General features: G+C 54.5%; 2 protein-coding genes across 2 annotated transcripts in view; one reads left to right on the forward strand and one right to left on the reverse strand.

The window, feature by feature from the left end:
• Nucleotides 1–2006: 2006 nt before the first annotated feature.
• On the forward strand, nucleotides 2007–3846 carry LOC135893927 (regulator of G-protein signaling 19-like). The gene is made up of 2 exons (XM_065421896.1): nucleotides 2007–2333; nucleotides 2842–3846. The coding sequence occupies exons 1-2, from the start codon at nucleotides 2007–2009 to the stop codon at nucleotides 3028–3030; spliced, it is 516 nt and encodes a 171-aa protein (XP_065277968.1). The 3' UTR covers nucleotides 3031–3846.
• Nucleotides 3847–6933: 3087 nt separating this feature from the next.
• Nucleotides 6934–19988, reverse strand: part of TCEA3 (transcription elongation factor A3) — a 28214-nt gene continuing 15159 nt past the window's right edge. The window contains exons 6-15 of the mRNA XM_065421812.1: nucleotides 19376–19444; nucleotides 17551–17619; nucleotides 17173–17256; nucleotides 15677–15754; nucleotides 15043–15206; nucleotides 14236–14292; nucleotides 10967–11121; nucleotides 9743–9889; nucleotides 8807–8878; nucleotides 6934–7886 (exon numbers count right to left, since the gene is read on the reverse strand). Coding sequence (XP_065277884.1) covers nucleotides 7878–7886; nucleotides 8807–8878; nucleotides 9743–9889; nucleotides 10967–11121; nucleotides 14236–14292; nucleotides 15043–15206; nucleotides 15677–15754; nucleotides 17173–17256; nucleotides 17551–17619; nucleotides 19376–19444 — 904 coding nt within the window. The 3' untranslated portion in view covers nucleotides 6934–7877. The remainder of the gene's footprint in view (nucleotides 7887–8806; nucleotides 8879–9742; nucleotides 9890–10966; nucleotides 11122–14235; nucleotides 14293–15042; nucleotides 15207–15676; nucleotides 15755–17172; nucleotides 17257–17550; nucleotides 17620–19375; nucleotides 19445–19988) is intronic.

A 19988-nucleotide genomic window follows, 5' to 3' on the forward strand; every position in this document is an offset into this window, starting at 1 on the left:
GGATAGAAAGCTGGCTAGATTGTCGGGCTCAACGGGTAGCGATCAATGGCTCCATGTCTAGTTGGCAGCCAGTATCAAGCGGAGTTCCCCAAGGGTCGGTCCTGGGGCCAGTTTTGTTCAATATCTTCATTAATGATCTGGAGGATGGCGTGGATTTCACCCTCAGCAAGTTTGCAGATGACACTAAACTGGTAGGAGAGGTAGATATGCTGGAGGGTAGACATAGGATACAGAGGGACCTAGACAAATTAGAGGATTGGGCCAAAATAAATCTGATGAGGTTCAACAAGGACAAGTGCAGAGTCCTGCACTTAGGACGGAAGAATCCCATGTACTGCTACAGACTAGGGACCGAGCGGCTAGGCAGCAGCAGAAAAGGACCTAGGGGTTACAGCGAACGAGAAGCTGGATATGAGTTAACAGTGTGCCCTTGTTGCCAAGAAGGCTAACGGCATTTTGGGCTGTATAAGTAGGGGCATTGCCAGCAGATCGAGGGACGTGATCCTTCCCCTCTATTCGGCATTGGTGAGGCCTCATCTGGAGTACTGTGTCCAGTTTTGGGCCCCACACTACAAGAAGGATGTGGAAAAATTGGAAAGAGTCCAGCGGAGGGCAAGAAAAATGATTAGGGGCAGGAGCACATGACTTATGAGGAGAGGCTGAGGGAATTGGGATTATTTAGTCTGCAGAAGAGAAGAATGAGGGAGCATTTGATAGCTGCTTTCAACTACCTGAAAGGGGGTTCCAAAGAGGATGGATCTAGACTGTTCTCAGTGGTAGCAGATGACAGAACAAGAAGCAATGGTCTCAAGTTGCAGTGGGGGAGGTTTAGGTTGGATATTAGGAAAAACTTTTTCACTAGGAGGGTGGTGAAGCACTGGAATGGGTTACCTAGGGAGGTGGTAGAATCTCCTTCCTTAGAGATTTTTAAGGCCCGGCTTGACATAGCCCTGGCTGGGATGATTTAGTTGGGGATTGGTCCTGCTTTGAGCAGGGGGTTGGACTAGATAACCTCCTGAGGTCCCTTCCAACCCTGATATTCTATGATTCTATGAAATGGGGCTTTCCCTCAGTATGGCTGAGCAGACACAGCAGGGAAAGGAGGGATACAGTAAATAGATGGAGCTGGCTCTGATGGAGCTCCCAAATTGACAATAATACCTATCTCTTATACAGTGCTTTTCATCAGTAGATCTGCAAGTGCTTTACCAAGGGAATCAATATCATTACCCCATTTAACAGATGGGGAAACTGAGGCACAGAGAAGGGAAGTGACCTGCCCAAGGTGACCTAGCAGAGACAAGAGTAGAACCCAGGTTTCCTGCGCCTCCCCAATCCCGTCCAGGACTCCACCCCCAAGCCAGCCCACTTCCCTTATCAACAGAGTGATTCTCACCGTTTTGTTACTCCACCCATAGAAATCTGCATGGTTCCTGGTCCACTTGGGAACCATGGTTAGGGCTTGGATCCTCCTTGTTCACACAGATAAAATGCCCCCGCCGCTCTCCACCGCAAATTCCGTGTCCGTCTGTTTCAGGAGTCGGACGGTGAGAAGGAGACGAAGAGACGGGTTCGGGCACAAGACATCCAGCGTCTCCCAGCTGGAGATCCCCCCGCCCCTCGAGGAAAGGTGTGTCTGAGCGCCACCCAAAATGCACCATGCAGGAAGACGGGATGGCCAAAAGCTGCAGCACAAGGAAAATGGCTCTTTTAAAAAAATTAAAGTCACCAGGGTTGAGGCTGAGCCGAGCCCCTGGGTCGGAACACGTGGGATGTGGGGAACATTCAGATCGAGTCCAAAGGTTGAGGTCAAGTTGATCTCCCAGAAGCACTGTCCCGTGCACCTCCTTAGTTCTGGCTCTGCCACGGGAAAGAGTTGGAGATGATCTGGGGCAGCAGGGCCAGGGAGTACCACATGGTCAGCCCAGGAGTTGGGATAGGCATCTGAGCAGGTGGCTTAGACAGGGAGTTGGGGCAGGTTCTGCTCAGAGATAAGTCAGGGATGGATGGCGGCCGGGGGATGGAGGGGTGGGGTGCTGAAAAGGGAACGTGTTGAGCAATTGCCAGGACTCTGTCTAGAGGTCACGTCTCTCTCGTCTCCTAGGCTCACGCTGGAAGAAGCGTCCTCCTGGAAGCGCTCGTTTGATTGCGTATTGGCAAGCCCGGCTGGCCGGAGCGTCTTCGTAGAGTTTCTGCAGACAGAGCACAGCGACGAGAACATGGCCTTCTGGCTGGCCTGCGAGGAGCTCAAGAGGGAGCAGAGCCAGGAGCAGGTCTGCGAGAAAGCCAAGAAGATCTACCTGGATTACATCTCCATCCTGTCCCCAAAGGAGGTAGGTTTGCCACAGCCCTGCTGGGAGGCAGCTCAGGGGACATCGCTCCAAGCTGATGCCCTCCCATTGTTGTCACCTCGCAACGTAATGCACCAGCCAGGGAAACAAGGCCCTAAATGCAGGGCACTGCCTTGAATATTGGGGGAGGGCAGCATAGGGTGTCTCCTTGCAGCCGCGCACCTGACACCCCAGCAATGGGACCAGCCCCACAGCCAGTGGTCCTCTGACATCAGGCAGCTGAGCTTCCCTGCCGCAGTTGCTCCTGGCTGTAGAGTTAGCCCCTACTTTACTTGGAACGGGCAGGTCCTTGAGTTAACTGTCACAGTCTCCCAGCCTCGCAGCTAGCTGCTGGGCACGTTGGAACCATCTGCGCAAGTGCCCGAGACAGGCTGGGGTCGCTCCAAAGGGCTCTTGGCGGGGGCCTGGAAAGCCAGGGCATCCCAGCAGCGCCGCTGCGTGAGGAGTCCTGGCCCCTTGCTTCAAGAACCTTGTTCATCGCCCTCTGCAGGTCAGCATCGATGCTACCGTGCGCGAGTCAATCAACAGTTCCCTGGCGAGGCCCAGCGCACACATATTCAACGAGGCCCAGGCACAAGTCTATGCCCTCATGCACCGAGACTCCTACCCCAGGTTCCTGAGCTCACCCCTGTACAAGTCACTGGAGCAGAGACTGTCTGCCCTGACTTGTGACACATAGCAAAGCCCCTTGCACGCACGCACACCCATTTCAGGATACGGCCAGCTGCTTCAGCTTCCTGCCAGCTCGTCAAGGCACCGGGGTAGACGGGACAGAGCCTCAGTTCTCTCTCTCTCCGTGGGTGAAGCCACTGGTGTTTTGATAGCGACGCTGATCTAGAACTTATTCTAGTCTGTCTGAACCAAACAAGATGTAACTCATGCTGGGTTTTGGGAGGATTTCACTAGGGCCTGTAGAGATGGGAGAGCCCGGGGTCCTAGAATTCAGAGCATTGCTTGTCCTAGAACTTGGATGGTATCTGAGCTGGCGTGGTTCTAGAGCACAGGTGGTATGTGTGGCCTGGACCATGGTTCTAGAATGTGGATGGTCACAAGCTGGAGTGGGATCTACAGTGTGGCTTGTGTCTGATCTAGGGGTTCTACTACATGCCTTGTACATGAGTCTGGGCTTCTAGAACAAAGATCACATCTGATCTGTGATGGGTTCTAGACTGTGGAGCCTTCTAGAACTGTGGGGGCTTTTAGGATCGTGAATCTTCTAGAGCTTGAAGCTGCGTGTTTTTGTTTTAGGGACAAGAAAAATTCTCCACCCAAAATTAATTGTATTTCAGAATTTCTAAGAGTTTCGTAAGCATTTTCCCCACTTCTCTGAGCCGAGTCAACACGGCTCAGCTAGTCACTTAGTACTGAAGCAGCTAGCCAGCACATTTAAAATCTGGCCAAGTAGCTCACAGGCCCAGCTCTAGATGGTCACTAGAGAAGAGACTAACATTATTCTATTTATCAGTTGGGGCTGCAAACATATATTTTGTCCAGTGAATGCAAAAAACAAAAACAAAAAAAAAATCCACCGGGGATTAATTAAAAAAAATTACTGGGCAATGACTTGGCTGGTACATACCAGACATTACTAGCCACTTGCTAGTCTTTAGGACCACATATGCAAAGGTGGCTACTTGTTTTGGGTGTCCGCCTTTAGCCACCTTGGACATAACTTTCAGAGGCAGCGAGCCCCCACAAATCTAATGGGAGTTACATGCACCCAGAAAAGCGTCTCAGAGGCATCTTGCGTTAGGTGCCCCAAAATGAAGCTGCCCCCTCCAAAAAATCCTGCCTGAAAATGTTGGCTATTTTAACAGCTCCTCTCATTGGCTCTACAAGATCAGCCAAGGTATCACTTGTGTTTTATGATTTGTGGCCAGTCCTATCTACCTCATTCTAAGAGACTGCAACTTCTAAATGCCCAGGCTCTTGTTAGCGGACAGGACAGTGACTGTCTCTGCAATCTGTGTATATATATATATATTTATAAATAAATCTATACATAAAGAGAGCTGCTTATGTATGAAATGAGTCAGCAAATCTATCTTTTTCCCTCAGGAGACAGGTGCCATTAATAACGATCTCTCACTTTCATCCATAGAGCTCCAAGTGCTTGACAGAGGAAGAGCAGAACCATTAGCCTTGCTTTGGAAGACGGGGGGAAACTGAGGCACAGAGCAGAGAAGTGACTTGCTCGAGGTTGCAGAGCAGAGCCAGGACTAGAACCCAGGTTTCCTAACTCCCGCTCTGGTGCCCTAGCCATGGGACCATGCTGCCTCCGTTCATTGACACCTTTGCTCCAGCATTCCCTTTCACTTATATCAGCATAATTCCAGTAGTGTCCCCGGGGTCCTGCTGGGCTACATGATGTCTCTGCCAGATGAGACCTTAACACTAGTAATACCCAGCTCTTCCCATCAGTAGATCTCAAAGCACTTTACAAAAATAGGTCAGTAGCGTTATCCCTATTTTGCCAGCAGGGAAACTGAGGCACAGAGCAAGGACGTGCCTTCCCAAGGTGACCCAGCAGGCCAGTGGCAAAGCCAGGAATAGCATGCAGGACCCATTAGCCCCAGTCCAGTGCTCTATCCCCTAAGTATCGCAGCCTCCTTAACAGAGATGAAGGCACAAATGGCTTGTGGTTTCGGATGCCTCCATTTTTGGGGTGCTCAGCTTGAGAACCCTTCAGAAAGCACTCGGCACCCACCTCTGAAAATCGGGTGCCCCATAGCAGACACCATCAAGCGAGGCACCCCCAGTCACTTACAAAAATGGCAACCCTAGGGCCTGTTTGCTCGGCGTGAACAGTCAAGATCCCAGGGCACTTTGCTGCACAGTGGAGTAGACGTTGCTCTGAAGACCTTGGCCTAAATGACCCCTACTCCCAATGCTGTGTGCCACGTGGCTGCTACCCTCCACCCCAGAGCTGGCTGCCTGTCTGCTATCTAGGCTATCTAGAGTTGGTGAAGGCATTTGGGCAGAAAGGCACTAGAGAGGTATAACATTACAGTAAGAACGGCTAAGTCCCCAGCATGCTGGCGTTAGAAAGCAAGGATACCCAGCCACGCTTTTTACACCTTTATTGCTCTAGCTGCAGATTTTCTCTCCCTTTCACCCCCTTTTTTGGGGGGGAGCAGGGATACGTTCTATCCTAGAGAGCAAACAAAGCTGGCTGATCCACACGCTGCATATGGCAGGGGACTAGCACCATGGGGCCCTGACTGATGGAGATAAAAGGATGAGAGCAGGCAGGCACCCAACCCTGCCTGCACCGAGCCTGAAGTGGGTCATAGAGCAGAATTGAGGTGGCAGGAGCTCTGACCCTCTGTCCCATCCCGCCCCCCGTGCTTTCTCTTCTCCATCCTGCCGCTCCTCTACCCCATTCTAACTGCTCCTTCAGCCTGTAAGCATGTGCCCCGGTGCTTTCCACTCTCGCTAGGTGATGCTCAAAAGTCTCCCCAGTTCAGAGTGGTTAATCCCCCAAAAGTTTGGTGCTGAAGCTAGAAGGTGGCACTGAATGACAGCTTCCCCCATGCAATCCCAGCTCCAGTCGGGTCAGGTGTACCGTTAAGAACAGCCTCCCTCGCATGGAATTTTCCATGGCCAGTCCCACCTGGAATCAGGATACACAGAGGCAGCTACCAAGAAAGGGCACAATTATTTACAACGAAGAGTAACTGAACTTCGGGGGGGGGGGGGGAGAGAGGGGGGTCGTGATATGGGTTAAAATCAGGTTCCAGGATCAAGTGTAGCAGGGAATTGGGGTCAAATCTTTGTGTAATATCCAGCTCGCAGAAAACAAGTCACCAATGGGAAAGAGACACACCCACAAACCAGTGCAGCTAAAGCCCTGTGCAGCTTCAGCTCCCATCTTCTCGGGCAGGAAAGGAGGGTCACTGGTTTTAAAACAGGAGCCCACTGTCATTCAATGGACTTCCCACTGAAGGGCAGGAAATCCCTCACTGGCTGGACGGAGGATTAATACTCCAGGACTCCACCACCGAAATGCCAGTGGAGGAGGGGTTAAAGGCAGCCCATCTCCCTCCGTTAGCTGTTTTTGCAAGGGGAGTTTTGTGTTGTGACCACACTCGGGAAAAATACCCACACGTAAAGAGAAGTATCTGCCCTGATTTTGGGAGAAGGCTCCCGCTGTTCTACTGCTTCCTTTACCCCGATTCCCAGCCACCTTCAACCCCATTACAATTCCCCTCATCCACACACCACAAAGCAGCCCGAGAGCCTGGTGAAGACAAGGGGAGCTGAGTGCGAACTATACAGGGTGTACATATCTAGTGGATCCTATATGGACAACTGCCCAGGGGAGCCAGAGAGCAGTCTATAAGGCTGTGCCTAAGGGTCTGGGGGAGCCCAAACAGCGTGGCATTTGCCTGCGTGGGTGTCGCTTGTTGCCCCCAACAGCCCTTTATAATGGGGCTGAAATAAGGGGAGAGCTGGTCTCTTCTCATGGTACTTCCCCCATCCCGGAGCTGAAACTCCATCTGTTACGAGACCAGCCCTCCCAGCGGCCGGGCCCCGTAAGTGCAGCATTACAAATACGTCCATGAGAAACAAACGGCAGAAGCCAAGCATGCCCCTGTCGCAGCCCGGGGACCCGGGTCTCAGCCAGCAGGACAGCACCTGCTCCATCCACGGAGCGGAGCATCTCCAGGGTGCTGTCACGGGCAGAGTGCAATGGGCTTTCGGTGGCCTGTGCGAGGACTGAGGCTGACGCAGCCCCGGAGAGCAGTGCTGAGCCTGCCTTCCAGATCGGAGTGGGCAGAGGGGGGTAGTTGGGCGTCTTCCCTCCGAGAATGACGATTTGAGACACACCAGCCTGTGGATTACCCTGGGCAGGGGATGGCGGGAAGCCTCTGGCTCCGAAAGCGAACGCTGCCTGGGATTCGGAAAGCCTCATTGTCTTAGCCACGCCCCCGCGTGGAACAGGGAGATCCACCTGGACTGACGCTCATAAAAACAAACCGGGGTCCGCTTAACCCGGCCAACGAAAGGGCCGAGCACGTGCGACTGGGCTGGGCACCTCGGCTGCTGCTAGGTTACTTCCTGGGAGCTCAAAGAACAACACCCCAAAACCTCTGGCAGGGCAGATTTCCCCTGGGCTCTGCCAGGCTCCAAGCACCCATTGCTTCCTCCAGGGAGATGGACTAGAACAACCTAGCAGGTCCTTCCAGTCTAGGGTTCCAATGATCACTCCAGTCACAATATATACATCAGCACAGAGGAGTCTCCTAGTGGCTGCCACCCTGGTATCGCACCTTCTGGGCTTGAGGCTCGGGTACCCCTAACGCCAAACAATCCCTCCCTCTAGCCACTGAGTGAACCCTCATTACATTCGCGGGAGCCAATAGGGAGGGACTTTCAGCTCCTCTCTCAACAGGTTAGTTCTCTTCCCTTCCCTTCCCCTCCCCCCTCCCACCCCTCAGTTTCAAATTTGGACGGTCAGAGCTTCTCCTTTGCCGTCAGGCTGCATCGTCTCCGCGGGTGGCCCGGGTGCAAACAGGAGCGGCCTCAGCAGAACTGGAAGACAAGCAAGTCAACACAGGAGGAAACAAGTTAGTGACTCCTCTCCGGCTGGGGCTATCTAAGCTTCTAGCAAAGATGCCACTGAAGAGACCAGGGTGGGTTCAGGAGTGGGCTCACGTTGACGGAGGGTGCAGAGAGAGCGAGCGATTCAGAAATCCAGGAGGACGCTTGTTGGTGTATTTTAGGTTGGAGGGGGATGAAAAACAGGCATTGGGTTCTAGAGCACACAAGGCACAGGCCTGTGTTGGTGCTGTGTTCTAGAACAGGGGTTCTCCACCTTTTTCTTTCAGAGGCCCCCTCCAACAGGTTATAAAAGCTCCACGGCCCACCTGGGCCACAACAACTTTTTTCTGCATATAAAAGCCAGGGCCGGCGTTAGGGAGCAGCAGGCAAGGCTACTGCCAAGGGCCCCACACCACAAGGGGCCCCGCAAAGCTAAGTTGCTCAGGCTTTGACTTCAGCCTCGGGTGGTGGGGTTCAGGGCCCCGGGCTTCAGCCTCGCATGGCGAGGCTTTGGCTTTCTGCCCTGGGCCCCAGCAAGTCTAACAGTGGCCCGGTTTGGCGGCTCCCCTGAAACCCGTTCGCAGCCCCACCAGTGGGCCCCGGACCCCTGGTTGAGAACCACTGTTCTAGAGCACAAGATGCATGAGAAGGAGAAGTGGATGTGGCATTCTAGAGCACAGAACCAGAGAAATGGGTGCTGTGTTTTAGAGCACACGCTACACAGGGAGGAGCTGCGGAGACAACGTTCTAGAGCACGGCACCAGAGAAATGGGCGCTGTGGTCTAGAACATATAACTCATAGGGCGGAGATGTACATTCTAGAACACCGTGGTGGGCGTGGGTGAAACGGACACTATGCTCTAGAGCAATTGCTCTGTCTCCCCCCGCGAGGGAGAGCCATGAGTACAGACCTTCCAGCGGTTCCCGCACTCGTTACACAGCACGAACGTTGTCATGGGTTCATCGGCGCTACGCGTCTGGACCTACGGAGAAAACCAGCCACGCAGACTCAACAGGAAGCATGAAAGTGTCTGCGCTGAGTCCTTCTCAGTCCTCTGAGGGAATGGGCATTGGGGATGGAGGGGGAGGGAATCCTTGCAGACGCAATGAGAACCGCCCCGGACCGTCCCCAAAACTCAGTCCCCCACCAAACCACAAACCAGTTCCCATATCTGAAAAGTTCCTTTCATCTTCTCCTCCCTCCCTGTTATTTCTGATCGTGCTGCACATGCTGCCTCTGCTCCTCCCTGCGTCTCGGCCCCAAGCAGACGCAGGAAGTAGTGGAAATCCCACAGGAAAGTAGAATCCTCCCCTAAATTCCAGCCCAGCCTTGCAGGAGCAAGAGGCCTGGATAAGGACTTGCGCTTTGGGGCGGTACGGCAAAGCGAGCTGAACCTCCAGGAGCCACCTCCCCGCAAGGAAACAGATGCAGTCCAGGGGTTGAGTGACATGAGGGGCAATGGTCTTCTGCTGATCTCTGGGCTAAGCCTCCTTAGGGTGTAGGGACATGACTCATCACAGTAAAGTAGAATCCTGGTTGGAAGGTCCCAAATTTCTCTGGACTATCAGACAAGCAAGACTCGAAGGCCAGAAAGTCGATGGGGAAGGAGACCAGCTTGGAGACCATTAGACAGGGAGGTCTGTCAATGGGGGTTCAGGTAAGCAGGACCCCACTGTATTTCCAGGTGGCTAAGAGCCCTTAGCTATGGCTGCATATTGATGGCCCTTGGCATCTTCTGAACTTGCTGCAAGTCAGAGTGGGCTAGCCAAGTTCTCTGCACTGACCCTGGAGACGGCCGCTCAAAGCCATCGCTCTGGGCTGGAGGCCCCCTGCCCAAGGTGCCCACCTGGTTGTAAGTGCAATTCTTCTTCTTGCACTTGCCGCACTGGAAGAGGTCCGTGGTGGTGCCCCCGGTCTTCGCCATCTGATGCTCCCGGATGGCTTCTAGGGTCATGGCGTTCCTCAGCTCCTTCAGTTCATCGCTCGCCATCTCCTGCAATGGGTCGCAGCACCCAGGTCAGAGCTACAGAGGCCAACAGGTATTTCTACTCCCATCATTTTCTTACTCCCAGGTTCCCAGAGTCCCTTGGGGAGCTTCTCTCCCACCCCAGGCCCAACCACCATCTTGGCATCTGAAGTCAGACGGGAATCTTCTTACAATCCACCAGCCACACGACCTCACTGAGGGCCTGTGCAAGTGCGAGCCCGAGAGCCTTGGCTGGGCCGACACCTCTCACTCCTGACACGTGACGTTCCCTGCTATCCCAGTCCTGGGTCCCCAGGTCCCCTTCCCAACGCACTCCCGCGGCCGTCCCAGTCCTGCAAGCTTCCCCACAGCTCTGCGCACGTGCCTCCAACCCAAGCTGCAGCCACGCGCTGCTATTCCAGCCTGGGGCTCCTCACGCCCCGCTCTGCTGACGCTCCTCAATCCTGTCCTCCGGCCTCCTTGCTAGTCCAGTCCTGAGCTCTGCTGATGCCCCACAACTCTGACCTGCAGCCCCCCTGCTATTCCAGCCCTGGGCTCCCCCCACAGCTCTGCCAATGCCCCTGAACCCTGCCTTGCAGCCCCAACCCCACTATTCCGGCCTTGTGACACTCCTGGGCAGAGAAAGCAAACTACACTTGGATTTCGCAGCGTGTACAATGACAATCGGCCTTGTTTCCACCGAACGTGGGATTTCCAGCCTGAGCTCCAGAGGGGAGAGGGTGCTGCTCATCTCCCCCCCCTCCTCCCCCGCCCCCTCTGCAACTGTCCTCGATCTGCATGGGGGATGCCGCTGAGCGACGTGGGCAACTCCCTCTCACCTCTTCTGGCAGGCTGCCTCCGCCAGACTCAGCAATGCTACCTGTGACGTGTACTGCGCTGGCCTCCCTACTCTTACTACTAGCCTACAGCACCCCCAGTGCCCCCGGGCCTGCCACCTCCTATCTCAGCAGCTTCCTCCCCTACTGCTAAGCTCTGCCCGATTCCCATCAGCGATAGCGGAAACGATCTCTCACGGACCCAATTCTTCTCTGAGTCAGTCACCGGGCATCCCCCTCCCTTCACACCTCCCACCCCGTTACTCACCTCTGCCGTCATCCTAGCAATGAGGCTGGGGGAGATGGCTCCATTCAGCACGTTCCTCCGCAGGTTGGGGTTCTTGGGGTCCTTCAGGTTACTGATTCTGCTCCTCACGCGGTTGCGGTACTTCATGTCCGTGCTCTTCAGCTCTTGGAAGATATGTGGCACCGTCAAGGAATAAGAGCCCAAGGGTAACAGGACACCGCAGTGGTGGGTTATGAATGTACAGGTATCAGTGGATACCCTTAGAGAGGCCCATCTGGGCTTTGGGACACCCAGAGAATCAGGCCATGCTCTAGGGTTTCGTGGGAACATCTTCCAGGGTTTCTACCTCCCTAGGTTTTGCTTTGGACGTTTGGATTCAAACAACCCCTAGAACTCAGGCAAAGCTCCTTAGATTCCTGTGGCTTTGATGCCAAGCCCCGGCTGGACCCCAGGCACCCTAGGAAATGGACCCAGAGTCGCCTTCATTAAACCTCAACTGAGATTTGAGTTTGTATTGGAGACCAGTGATTTTGGGGCCGGCCCTGCTCCTGTTGAAATCAAGAATGTTTTGCCAGCAGGATCCAGTCCTCCCGCTTCTCACTAATCTCTTGTCTATTACACAGTAGCTTCCCTGTAAGGTACAACCTCTCCTCCACTGCAAGTGCAGGAGAGGGCAAGCCACTTAACTTCACCCTGCTGACGCTGAAATGGAATGCTAAACTGCATTGCACCGTTCAGCCACGAGGTGGCGATGTGTGGAACATACCTCATCTGAGCTCATTGAGTGCATTAATGCAGTGGTTCTCAACCAGGGGTCCGGGGCCCCCTGCGGGGCCGCGAGCAGGTTTCAGGGCGTCCAGCAAACAGGTCCAGTGTTAGACTAGCTGGGGCCCAGGGCTGAAAGCCAAAGCCTCATCGCATGGAGCTGAAGTCCGGGCCCCTGAGCCCTGCCACATGGGGCTGAAGAAGCCTGAGCAATGTAGCTTTGTGGGAGCCCCTGTGGAATGGGACCCCAGGCAATGGCCCCTGCTTGCTACCCCCTAACACCAGCCCTGGCTTTTCTATGCAGAAAACCGGTTACTGTGGCACAGGTGGGCCGTGGAGTTTTTAAAAGCACATTGGGGAGGCCTCAGAAAGAAAAAGGTTGAGAACCCCTATTTTAATGGACGTTACAGTGAACGTGGTGGATCTCCCTGGGAAGGAAGCTTATGACAGTACAGAAGCCTGACCGGCTAATAACAGCTCTGCAACCGACTTTGTGTAGCAGAAAGAGAGAGCCTGAAACACGAGGCCTGAACTAAAGTCGTGGTCAAGCCTTGCTGATACAAAGCAAAGTTAGAAACAAAAGTCGGGCTGTGAGCAGAAGTCAGGCGCTGTTACAAAACATGCCTGCTTGCAAGCTCACAGAACCTGGCAAGAACAGGGCTGGCATTGCAAAAACCCACACATTCCTAGGAAGTGCCAGGCACAGACACTCACCCAAACACATTCCGGAAGGGTGGTACCAGACCACCCCGATACAGGTTTATGGTGCAAACACACTCCGCAAAGATGATACAGGGTCACCCTGACCCCCTCTTAAAGATAAGGCTAGGATGACAGTGTGATGGATAGAGATGTTTTGATCGAACCCAGGTGTACAAGACAAAGGGTGGGAACTAACCACGTCAGAGGGGCACTCCGTAACTTGTTTCTATCGGTGTATAAAAGTAGGGTCACAGAGGGTGTGTCTTTGGCCAGCCAAGAGGGGAATGGAAAGTCCCAGCACTCCCTGAGTCCATTGCATTGGGCATACATGTGCTAGCGTCACTGTAGACCAGGGGTCGGCAACCTTTCAGAAGTGGTGTACCGAGTCTTCATTTATTCACTCTAATTTAAGGTTTCGCGTGCCAGTAATACATTTTAACGTTTTTAGAAAGTCTCTTTCTATAAGTCTATAATATATAACTAAACTATTGTTATATGTAAAGTAAATAAGGTTTTTAAAATGTTTAAGAAGCTTCATTTAAAATTAAATTAAAATGCAGAGCCCCCCGGACCGGTGGCCAGGACCCGGGCACTGTGAGTGCCACTGAAAATCAGCTCACGTGCTGCCTTCGGCACGTGTGCCATAGGTTGCCTACCCCTGCTGTAGACATTGACCCGGGGACCGGGCTTCATTGACAATAAACCTGGCCGGGCGCCTTCGCTTACAACTCCAGTCTTGTGGTCTTTGTGGGCAGTTCGCTGGTGGTCTGCTGTGGCGGGTCTCTGCACAGAGCTGGGACAGCACACGCTGGAAACTCACGCACGCCACCAGCGACAGGGAATACATGACAGAAGGCGCTCTTGGGATTACCTCCATGCCGGCTTGCAACGGGCCTTTATATGACAAGCCGCCAACACAGCCGAACTGTTGCATCCACAGCCCGATAGCGCCCTGGGGGCAGCTTCTAGGAGGGACTGAGTACCCACAGTGAGAGTTCTGGGGGCACGGGAGTAACCCACTTGTGTGTTACATGCCCCCCTGCAGGTGTATGGGTCTGGCTACCCTGCAATCAGAGGTGTGAGTGCAGCGCGTGTACCCAGACCCGAGCCAGCCTGGATCAAAGTTAGTAGAATAACAATAGCAGCGAAGCCCCAGCCGCCTGGGTAGTGGCCTGGGTATGTACCCAGGGGACTGGGTGGGCAGGGATAGCTCCTGCCACCATCCAGGCTGCCACGGCTTCCCTCCTGTTGTTACTCGAGCCTTGGGTGAGTCTCCAGGTGCTGTAGTCACACCTCCCGGGTGCAGCGGAGACCTACCCGGCGACTTTAGCCGCGGTGCCTGCTTAGAGCGTCACGCAGTCACAGCTGCCATCAGCGGGGGCTCCCGAGCTGGCTCCCCTCCTTATAAAAGGGAGAGGTCAGCCGGCAGGGCGTTCCCTGCGGGGGCTCCAAGACTCTGGATCTTGCTCCCCACCTTGGTCTGAAACAGCCTGACTTTGGGCACGCAGCAAGATTCCCCGGTTGGAGAGGGCTGAGGGTACGCGAGGAAAGGGAGGGAAGGCGCCTGCGGAGGTGTCTGGCCGGCTGTGTCTCTGTCGAAATGATGCTGGAGTTTATCGTTTTGTGAGTGGTGCGTTCGGCGCTCCGGAGCCCGGGACAGGCATCGGCTTTGTTCATTTATATCTAGCTAAATGCAGTGGGGGAGACCGTGGGTTGCAGCCCCGCCAACAGGCCCAGAGGAGCAGGGCTGCCCTTGGATTCCGGCTCGGTCCCCAGTAGCCAGGCAGGCGAACCGAGCCGCAGCCCGGACAGCCAAAGGATATGATCTTCGATTTCAGAGGCCATCTTGTCACAGTTGACTCCAAACTGTTTGTAATCATCTAAAGCGGGGGAGAGCGAGAGAGAGAGAGAGGGGGGGGTGAGCACACTTCCGAACCCAGAGAACGTGCCGAAATCAAAGCAGAGTAAAAAGAAATCACTAATTATCGACATAACAAGCTTGACACTGAGAACGAATTCCTTCACAACGATTTGTATCCCTTCCGTTGATTACTGTAGGGTTGCCTGTGCGCCACTGGGCCATACCCAATTTGTTCATGCAGGGTCGCTCGTGAGCAGCGAATGATAAATGATTATCATAGGCTTATTCACAAGTACCATGCAGGTGCGTTATTGTAGGGTTGCTTATGCACTCCAGGCCACGCTCACTGGGTTGTTATTGTAGGGTTGCTCTGAGAAGGGCTGACCCACTGGGTTGTTTTAAACACATAAAGCAAACAACACAGTGTTTGCAGTTTGCACAGAGATGTAAGAAAGGAGCCAGGAGGTTAAATTTCGGTCCTACCAGCAGTAGGCACATGGCAAGGCATGACCTGGTGGAAGCCGATTGGGTTACACCCGGGAGAAATTTGGCCCAGTGGGTTTTTTGCAATGAGCAGCTAAATCAATCATCAAAACCGCCAAAGCGCCCAGCAGTGACTGGCTCCTACTCGGGTCACAATCCCAGCCCTTGTTCCCGCTCTGACCCCACCCAGCGAAAGGGACACCTCAGAATCAGTCCTCCCTGTGAGCTGCCCCAGGTGACGGCCCCTTCCCCTCCCGGGCCGCTCCCAGCCCCAGCCCCCTCTCACCATCCATTTTCAGGGCGGCCGAGATCATCTCGACGCACTTGTCCCGGACCGAGTCTCCCGTGAGGTAGCAGGAGGCCAGGAAGCAGATGGTCGGTGCGAACGTGGGACTCGAGGGGCTGCTGGGAGTCTTGGGGGTCTCGGGTTTGGATTTGGCGCTGTTGGGTCTGGAGAGGACAGACAGGCTGTCACCTCGGGAAGCCACAAGAAAAGGCACCTTCCTTGCTAGCCCTAACCAGAGGGGCTCCCGGCACTACCCGAAGCATCTTCACCTGCAAGGGGTCCCTCTGTGTGACACTTACCTCCACTCCCTAGGAGCCTCTCTACTCATCCCTCCCCCCCCCCCCCCCACTGGCTGCCTGTAGCCCCCAGGTGCTGCTCTCCCCCACACGGGCAGAGGGAGTGTTTTCAGACCTCCAAGCCCCACGGCCCCTCCATCCCATGCTGCCATGGGGCCGTCCCCATACCACTAACCCCCCTGCAAACTCCATCCATCCCACAGTGGCCTGGGGACGTCTTCTGACCGTTCTCCTGCTCATGGGCCTTGGAAAGATCCTAGCTACCCTGAGTCCCAGGCTACTGCTCTACGCATTGGGCTCCAGCGTCATCTCCACGAGGCTTTCCCACCCTCCCCTACCTTTCCTCTTTGCCATCACTGGAGTTCTTCCGAGAGCCGGGGGGAGAGGCTGCTGGGTTGGAGCCTGTAGAGGGCCTCCTGGAATCGAAACAGGGAGAGGCAACAGTGTGTGTGATGCCAGCAGAGAGAGGGGAGGAGCAAGGGTTGAGGTTCTTCTGGGGACCCCAGCAATAGATCTGTAACGTGCCTGGACTCCCCGGTGACGGGCATGGTCTAAGCACCCAGGACAGAGGTGGTCAGGGATGAGATCGTCTGGTGGGATATCAAACGCTCAGCGTTAACGGCCTGCTCCAACCTCCTCCGAACGCAGCAGGCGTCTTTCCATTGACTTGCATTGGCGTTGGCTCAGACCCTCAGTGTGCAAAGGCCCCTGTGCATTGTGGGATCTGAGGCGACAGCCTTCTACGGCCAGCACGCGATGCCTTCCAAGCCCTCGGCGAAGGGCGTTGGGTCTCTTGGGGCAGGTCTGCACTGTAAATAAACACCCGCGGCTGGCCCGTGTCAGCTGACAAGGCTCGGCTGCGGGGCTATACAATTGCAGTATAGATGTCTGGGCTTGGCTTGGAGCCCAGGCTCTGGGACATCCCCTCAGATGGTCCCAACACCCGGGCTCTAGCCAGAGTCCAAACGTCTGCACCGCAATCCAACAGCCCCGCAGCCCCACCCAGCGGACATGGGCCAGCTGCAGGTGTTTCCATTGACACAGTGGAGGCATACCCCTGGGGATAAGGCCCAGGGCCAGGGCTGTTTCAGACAATGCTGAAACAGAGGGGTACAGGTCATGGACGCCCCAACTCTGCAAGGCCTGTGTGATGTGTACGGCCTCCTGCTGGCTGAGAGCTCCGCTCTGCCATGACAGACGGAGCCCCCTGGGGGAATCAGCAAGTCATGACCTTCATCGCGGCTTCCCTGCCTCCTCCGGTTCTTTCTAGACTTCTGGCTGGGGCCCAGTCACATGGTATCCAAGAGCCTTCTAACAAGGAACCTCCATCCAGATGTCTTCTAACTCACCCTACCCACTCCAGTTCTGGAGCCGTCCCGGGTAGGGCAGAGTGACCAGCCGGCGCACAGAGCTCCATAACGCACAGGGGACACGCATCCCCTACATAGGACCTCAGAATCCCACCTTCCTTCTCCTGCAGTAGATCCCCCGGAGGACAAGAAGTACTGGAGGTAGGATAAGAAGTAAGGGGCGTAATCTGCAGCAAGGGAGATTTAACTTGGATACTAGGAAGAACTTTCTAACGGCAAGGGGAGTTATGCTTTGCAACCGGCTTCCCGGGGAGGCTGTGGAATCCCCGTCATTGGAGGTTTTCAAGAACAGGTTAGACAAACCCCTGTCAGGGCTGGTCTAGGTTTACTTGGCCCTGCCTCTGCATAGGGATGCTGGACTTGATGACCTCTCGAGGTCCCTTCCAGCCCTGCATTTGTCTGATTCAGCAGGGTGAGATCCCAGCCATCAGTGGGATAGCTGGAAGAATGAGCCTCCCCCTTACCTTTCCACCGATGGTCTCTTCTGAGGGGAGGAAGAGGAGGAGGCAGTGGTGACGGTGGAAGATCTTGAGTCTGCAGAATCTCTCCTGAAAGAGAAGTGGGGGTGGAAGGGCCATGTCATAAAGGGCAGAGAACAGGTTCAGGAGGGAAACACCCAGAGAACCAGGGGGCACACGGGGCCTGGTAATCCTTAAAGAGGGCATTTACTGGTGAATGGGGCATCCTGTCCGGGGCTTGCAAGAAAGCATAAGGAGAAAGCAGGTCACTGCCATGTGGAGGAGGTGGTGGCAGATGGAAGGTGCCTTGTTTTGAGCTGGGCATACCACTCGTCCAAAGACAGAGAAGCAAAATGTGCCACAATCCACCCACAAAACACCTACCTCTCTTTCTTGCCGTCCAAGTGCGACTTTTTAGAGGTGGCAGGAAGAGCCCTGCAGTCGCTGGTCTCCCTTCGTAGGGAAAACACACAGAGAGGAGAGAGATTAGCTCAACTGAGATCCCGGCACCGGACCCCCAAGCCCTCTCTGCTGACATCTGTGGGGGTGACCAGCTGCCCAGGGCCACGTGCCAGTCGCAGTGGCGCTTCTTCCCCAGTGGAACTGTTCACCGGTTATCCACAGATACTGGTATGTCTGGGGACTCCTCCCAGACCCAGTCAGCCTCCTGCAAACCCAGCAGGTTCATCATGCCCCCCCAATTCACCCCTCTTGCAACTGGAGAATTCAAGCATAAAAGGGAACCCTTATGCCAGACCCCCTAGTCATTAGTGTCACCTAGTGGTTAGAGCAAACGCCTGTAAGTCAGGACTCCTGGGTTCTGTTCCCTGCTCTGAGAGGGAGTACGGTGTGATGGTTAGAGCGGGGGCCTGGCAGACTGAATGCCTGTGTTTCTGAAGGTATAATTATTGTATTGAGACGTGTAAAGCATAAGAATAACTCAAAACATCTAAATTCATAGATTTGAAGGCCAGAAGGGACCTCGTCAGACCTCCTGCGTTACATAGGCCAGAGAACCTCACTCTGTCATTTCCGCACAAGCTACAGCAAAGCTTTTAGAAAGTCTCGACCTTGGGACTGCAGGGGATAGAGAAATCCACCATCTCCCGTGTAATTAACGAGCCAAATCCCGGCCCTCTTCCCTCCTAAGCTTAGAAGACCCTTCCAGCAACAAAAGCACCACGGTCAATTGCACAGAATGAGAAGCCCCCACCGGAGCAGGGATCTGATCTCAGCAGCTGGCTGCTCTCTCTGTACAGAACCCAGCCCAAACCCCGGGTCCGACCCTGACTTTGGCAGAATTCTGAATTGGGAGCCAGCTCCGAGCTTCCCAACTAGCTTGTGTTTCTATAACCGGCCAAACCACAGGCCCCGTTCTGGAAGCCCCTCAGAGTTTTGCATCCATCGGAACCTGGCTCTGAATCTTGGTGGGTCTAGAAATACCTGACAGCCTCAGTTGCTGCCGCGGAGGCCTTTAGCCTGTTGTAATCCTGTCCTAAACTCACGGCGGTGCTGGAGGCGAGTGGCCAGGCCACGTTCGACATAGCATGGGCAGCGCGATTATCCGGCCCCACTGTGCTTTACAGGAGGCACAGCTCGGAGCAGTCTCAACAGCCCTGCTACACGCCTGCTACACGCCAAACACCGATTATAAACCCTTGGGAAACGGCTGAACCGTATCACTCACACGTGGCGAATGGGTCTGGGTAACCGCACTGATAACAGTACAGTGATGCAGCCTGCCTTCTAGGCACCGCCGCCTAGTGGCCAGAGCACTGGACTGGGACTCAGAAGACCTGGGTTCTAGTCCTGGCCCTGCCACTGGCCAGCGGGGTAACCTCGGGCAAGTCACTGCACTGCTCTGTGCCTCAGTTTCCCCATCTTTAAGATGGTGATATGACCTCCTTTGCGAAGCACTTGGAGATCTACTGAGGAAAGATGCTAGATAAAAGAGCCAGGTATTGTTATGTGTTCACACGGGTATAAAGGCTTTGTGCCTGGAGAGTGTTATTTCAGCTCTGCTGCTGGAGGACTCCTGGGTTCTATTCCCAACTCTGCCACTGACTCGCTGTAGGTTTGATCTGAGACCCTGGAAGTCAAGAGGAGTCTTTTCCGTCCACCTCAAGCCCTGTGCGACTTCATTCGCATTGCCCCTGCCCTGTAACTGCTGCTCCCCAAATAAAGGATCTGGGGGTACATAAGCAAGTACCTGTCTGGCTTGGAGTCTGCAGAGTGACTCTTTGGGGCTGCCGTGTGAGAGCCGGACTTGCTGGATTTCCTGGGGAGAAATGGGGTTCAGGGAGAGGGGTTTCTGCTCTTCAGCACAGTTCTATTTTTAGCACATCAGATTTCCGCCCCGCCCCCTTCTTTTTGTCTTAGAAACCGAGCCCACACACTAGACAAGAGGAAAGAAATGAAAAACAAAGCGAGCGACCCCCTTCATTTCCCAGTCTTCTCCATATTCCTTCCCCTGAAAGCTCCCCTATCTTTCAACTAAGGGCTTGTCTACACGGAGACTCCCCGTGTGGCAGGCTGGGGTGTGAATCTACAACACTAGCTGGCCACCGTGCACTAAATGCTCCCTGGTGCGCCCCATTTGAAAAGCACTTTGGCAAAGCGCACTCCAGGACTTTTTGCAGCCGAGTCCACGGAGCCAGTCACTGCGCAGCAGGCTACAGCCCTGCAGATTTACAACTTCGCCTCCCTGCAGACAAGCCATTTGTCCAATCCAAGAGCAAACAAAACCTTATCAGCGGCGATGGGCCAAACCCAACCCCCTTGTATTCAAACTAGAGACGAGTCAAGGTCCTAGATTTCAAACA

This window comes from Emys orbicularis, chromosome 23 (assembly GCF_028017835.1).
Source record: "Emys orbicularis isolate rEmyOrb1 chromosome 23, rEmyOrb1.hap1, whole genome shotgun sequence".
Lineage (NCBI taxonomy): Eukaryota > Metazoa > Chordata > Testudines > Emydidae > Emys > Emys orbicularis.

Coding starts and splice junctions, on each gene's coding strand:
- LOC135893927 (XM_065421896.1), top strand. CDS start 2,007: ATGGCGGCCGGGGGATGGAGGGGTGGGGTGCTGAAAAGGGAACGTGTT. Junction 2,334..2,841: donor CCATCCTGTCCCCAAAGGAG/GTAGGTTTGCCA, acceptor CGCCCTCTGCAG/GTCAGCATCGATGCTACCGT.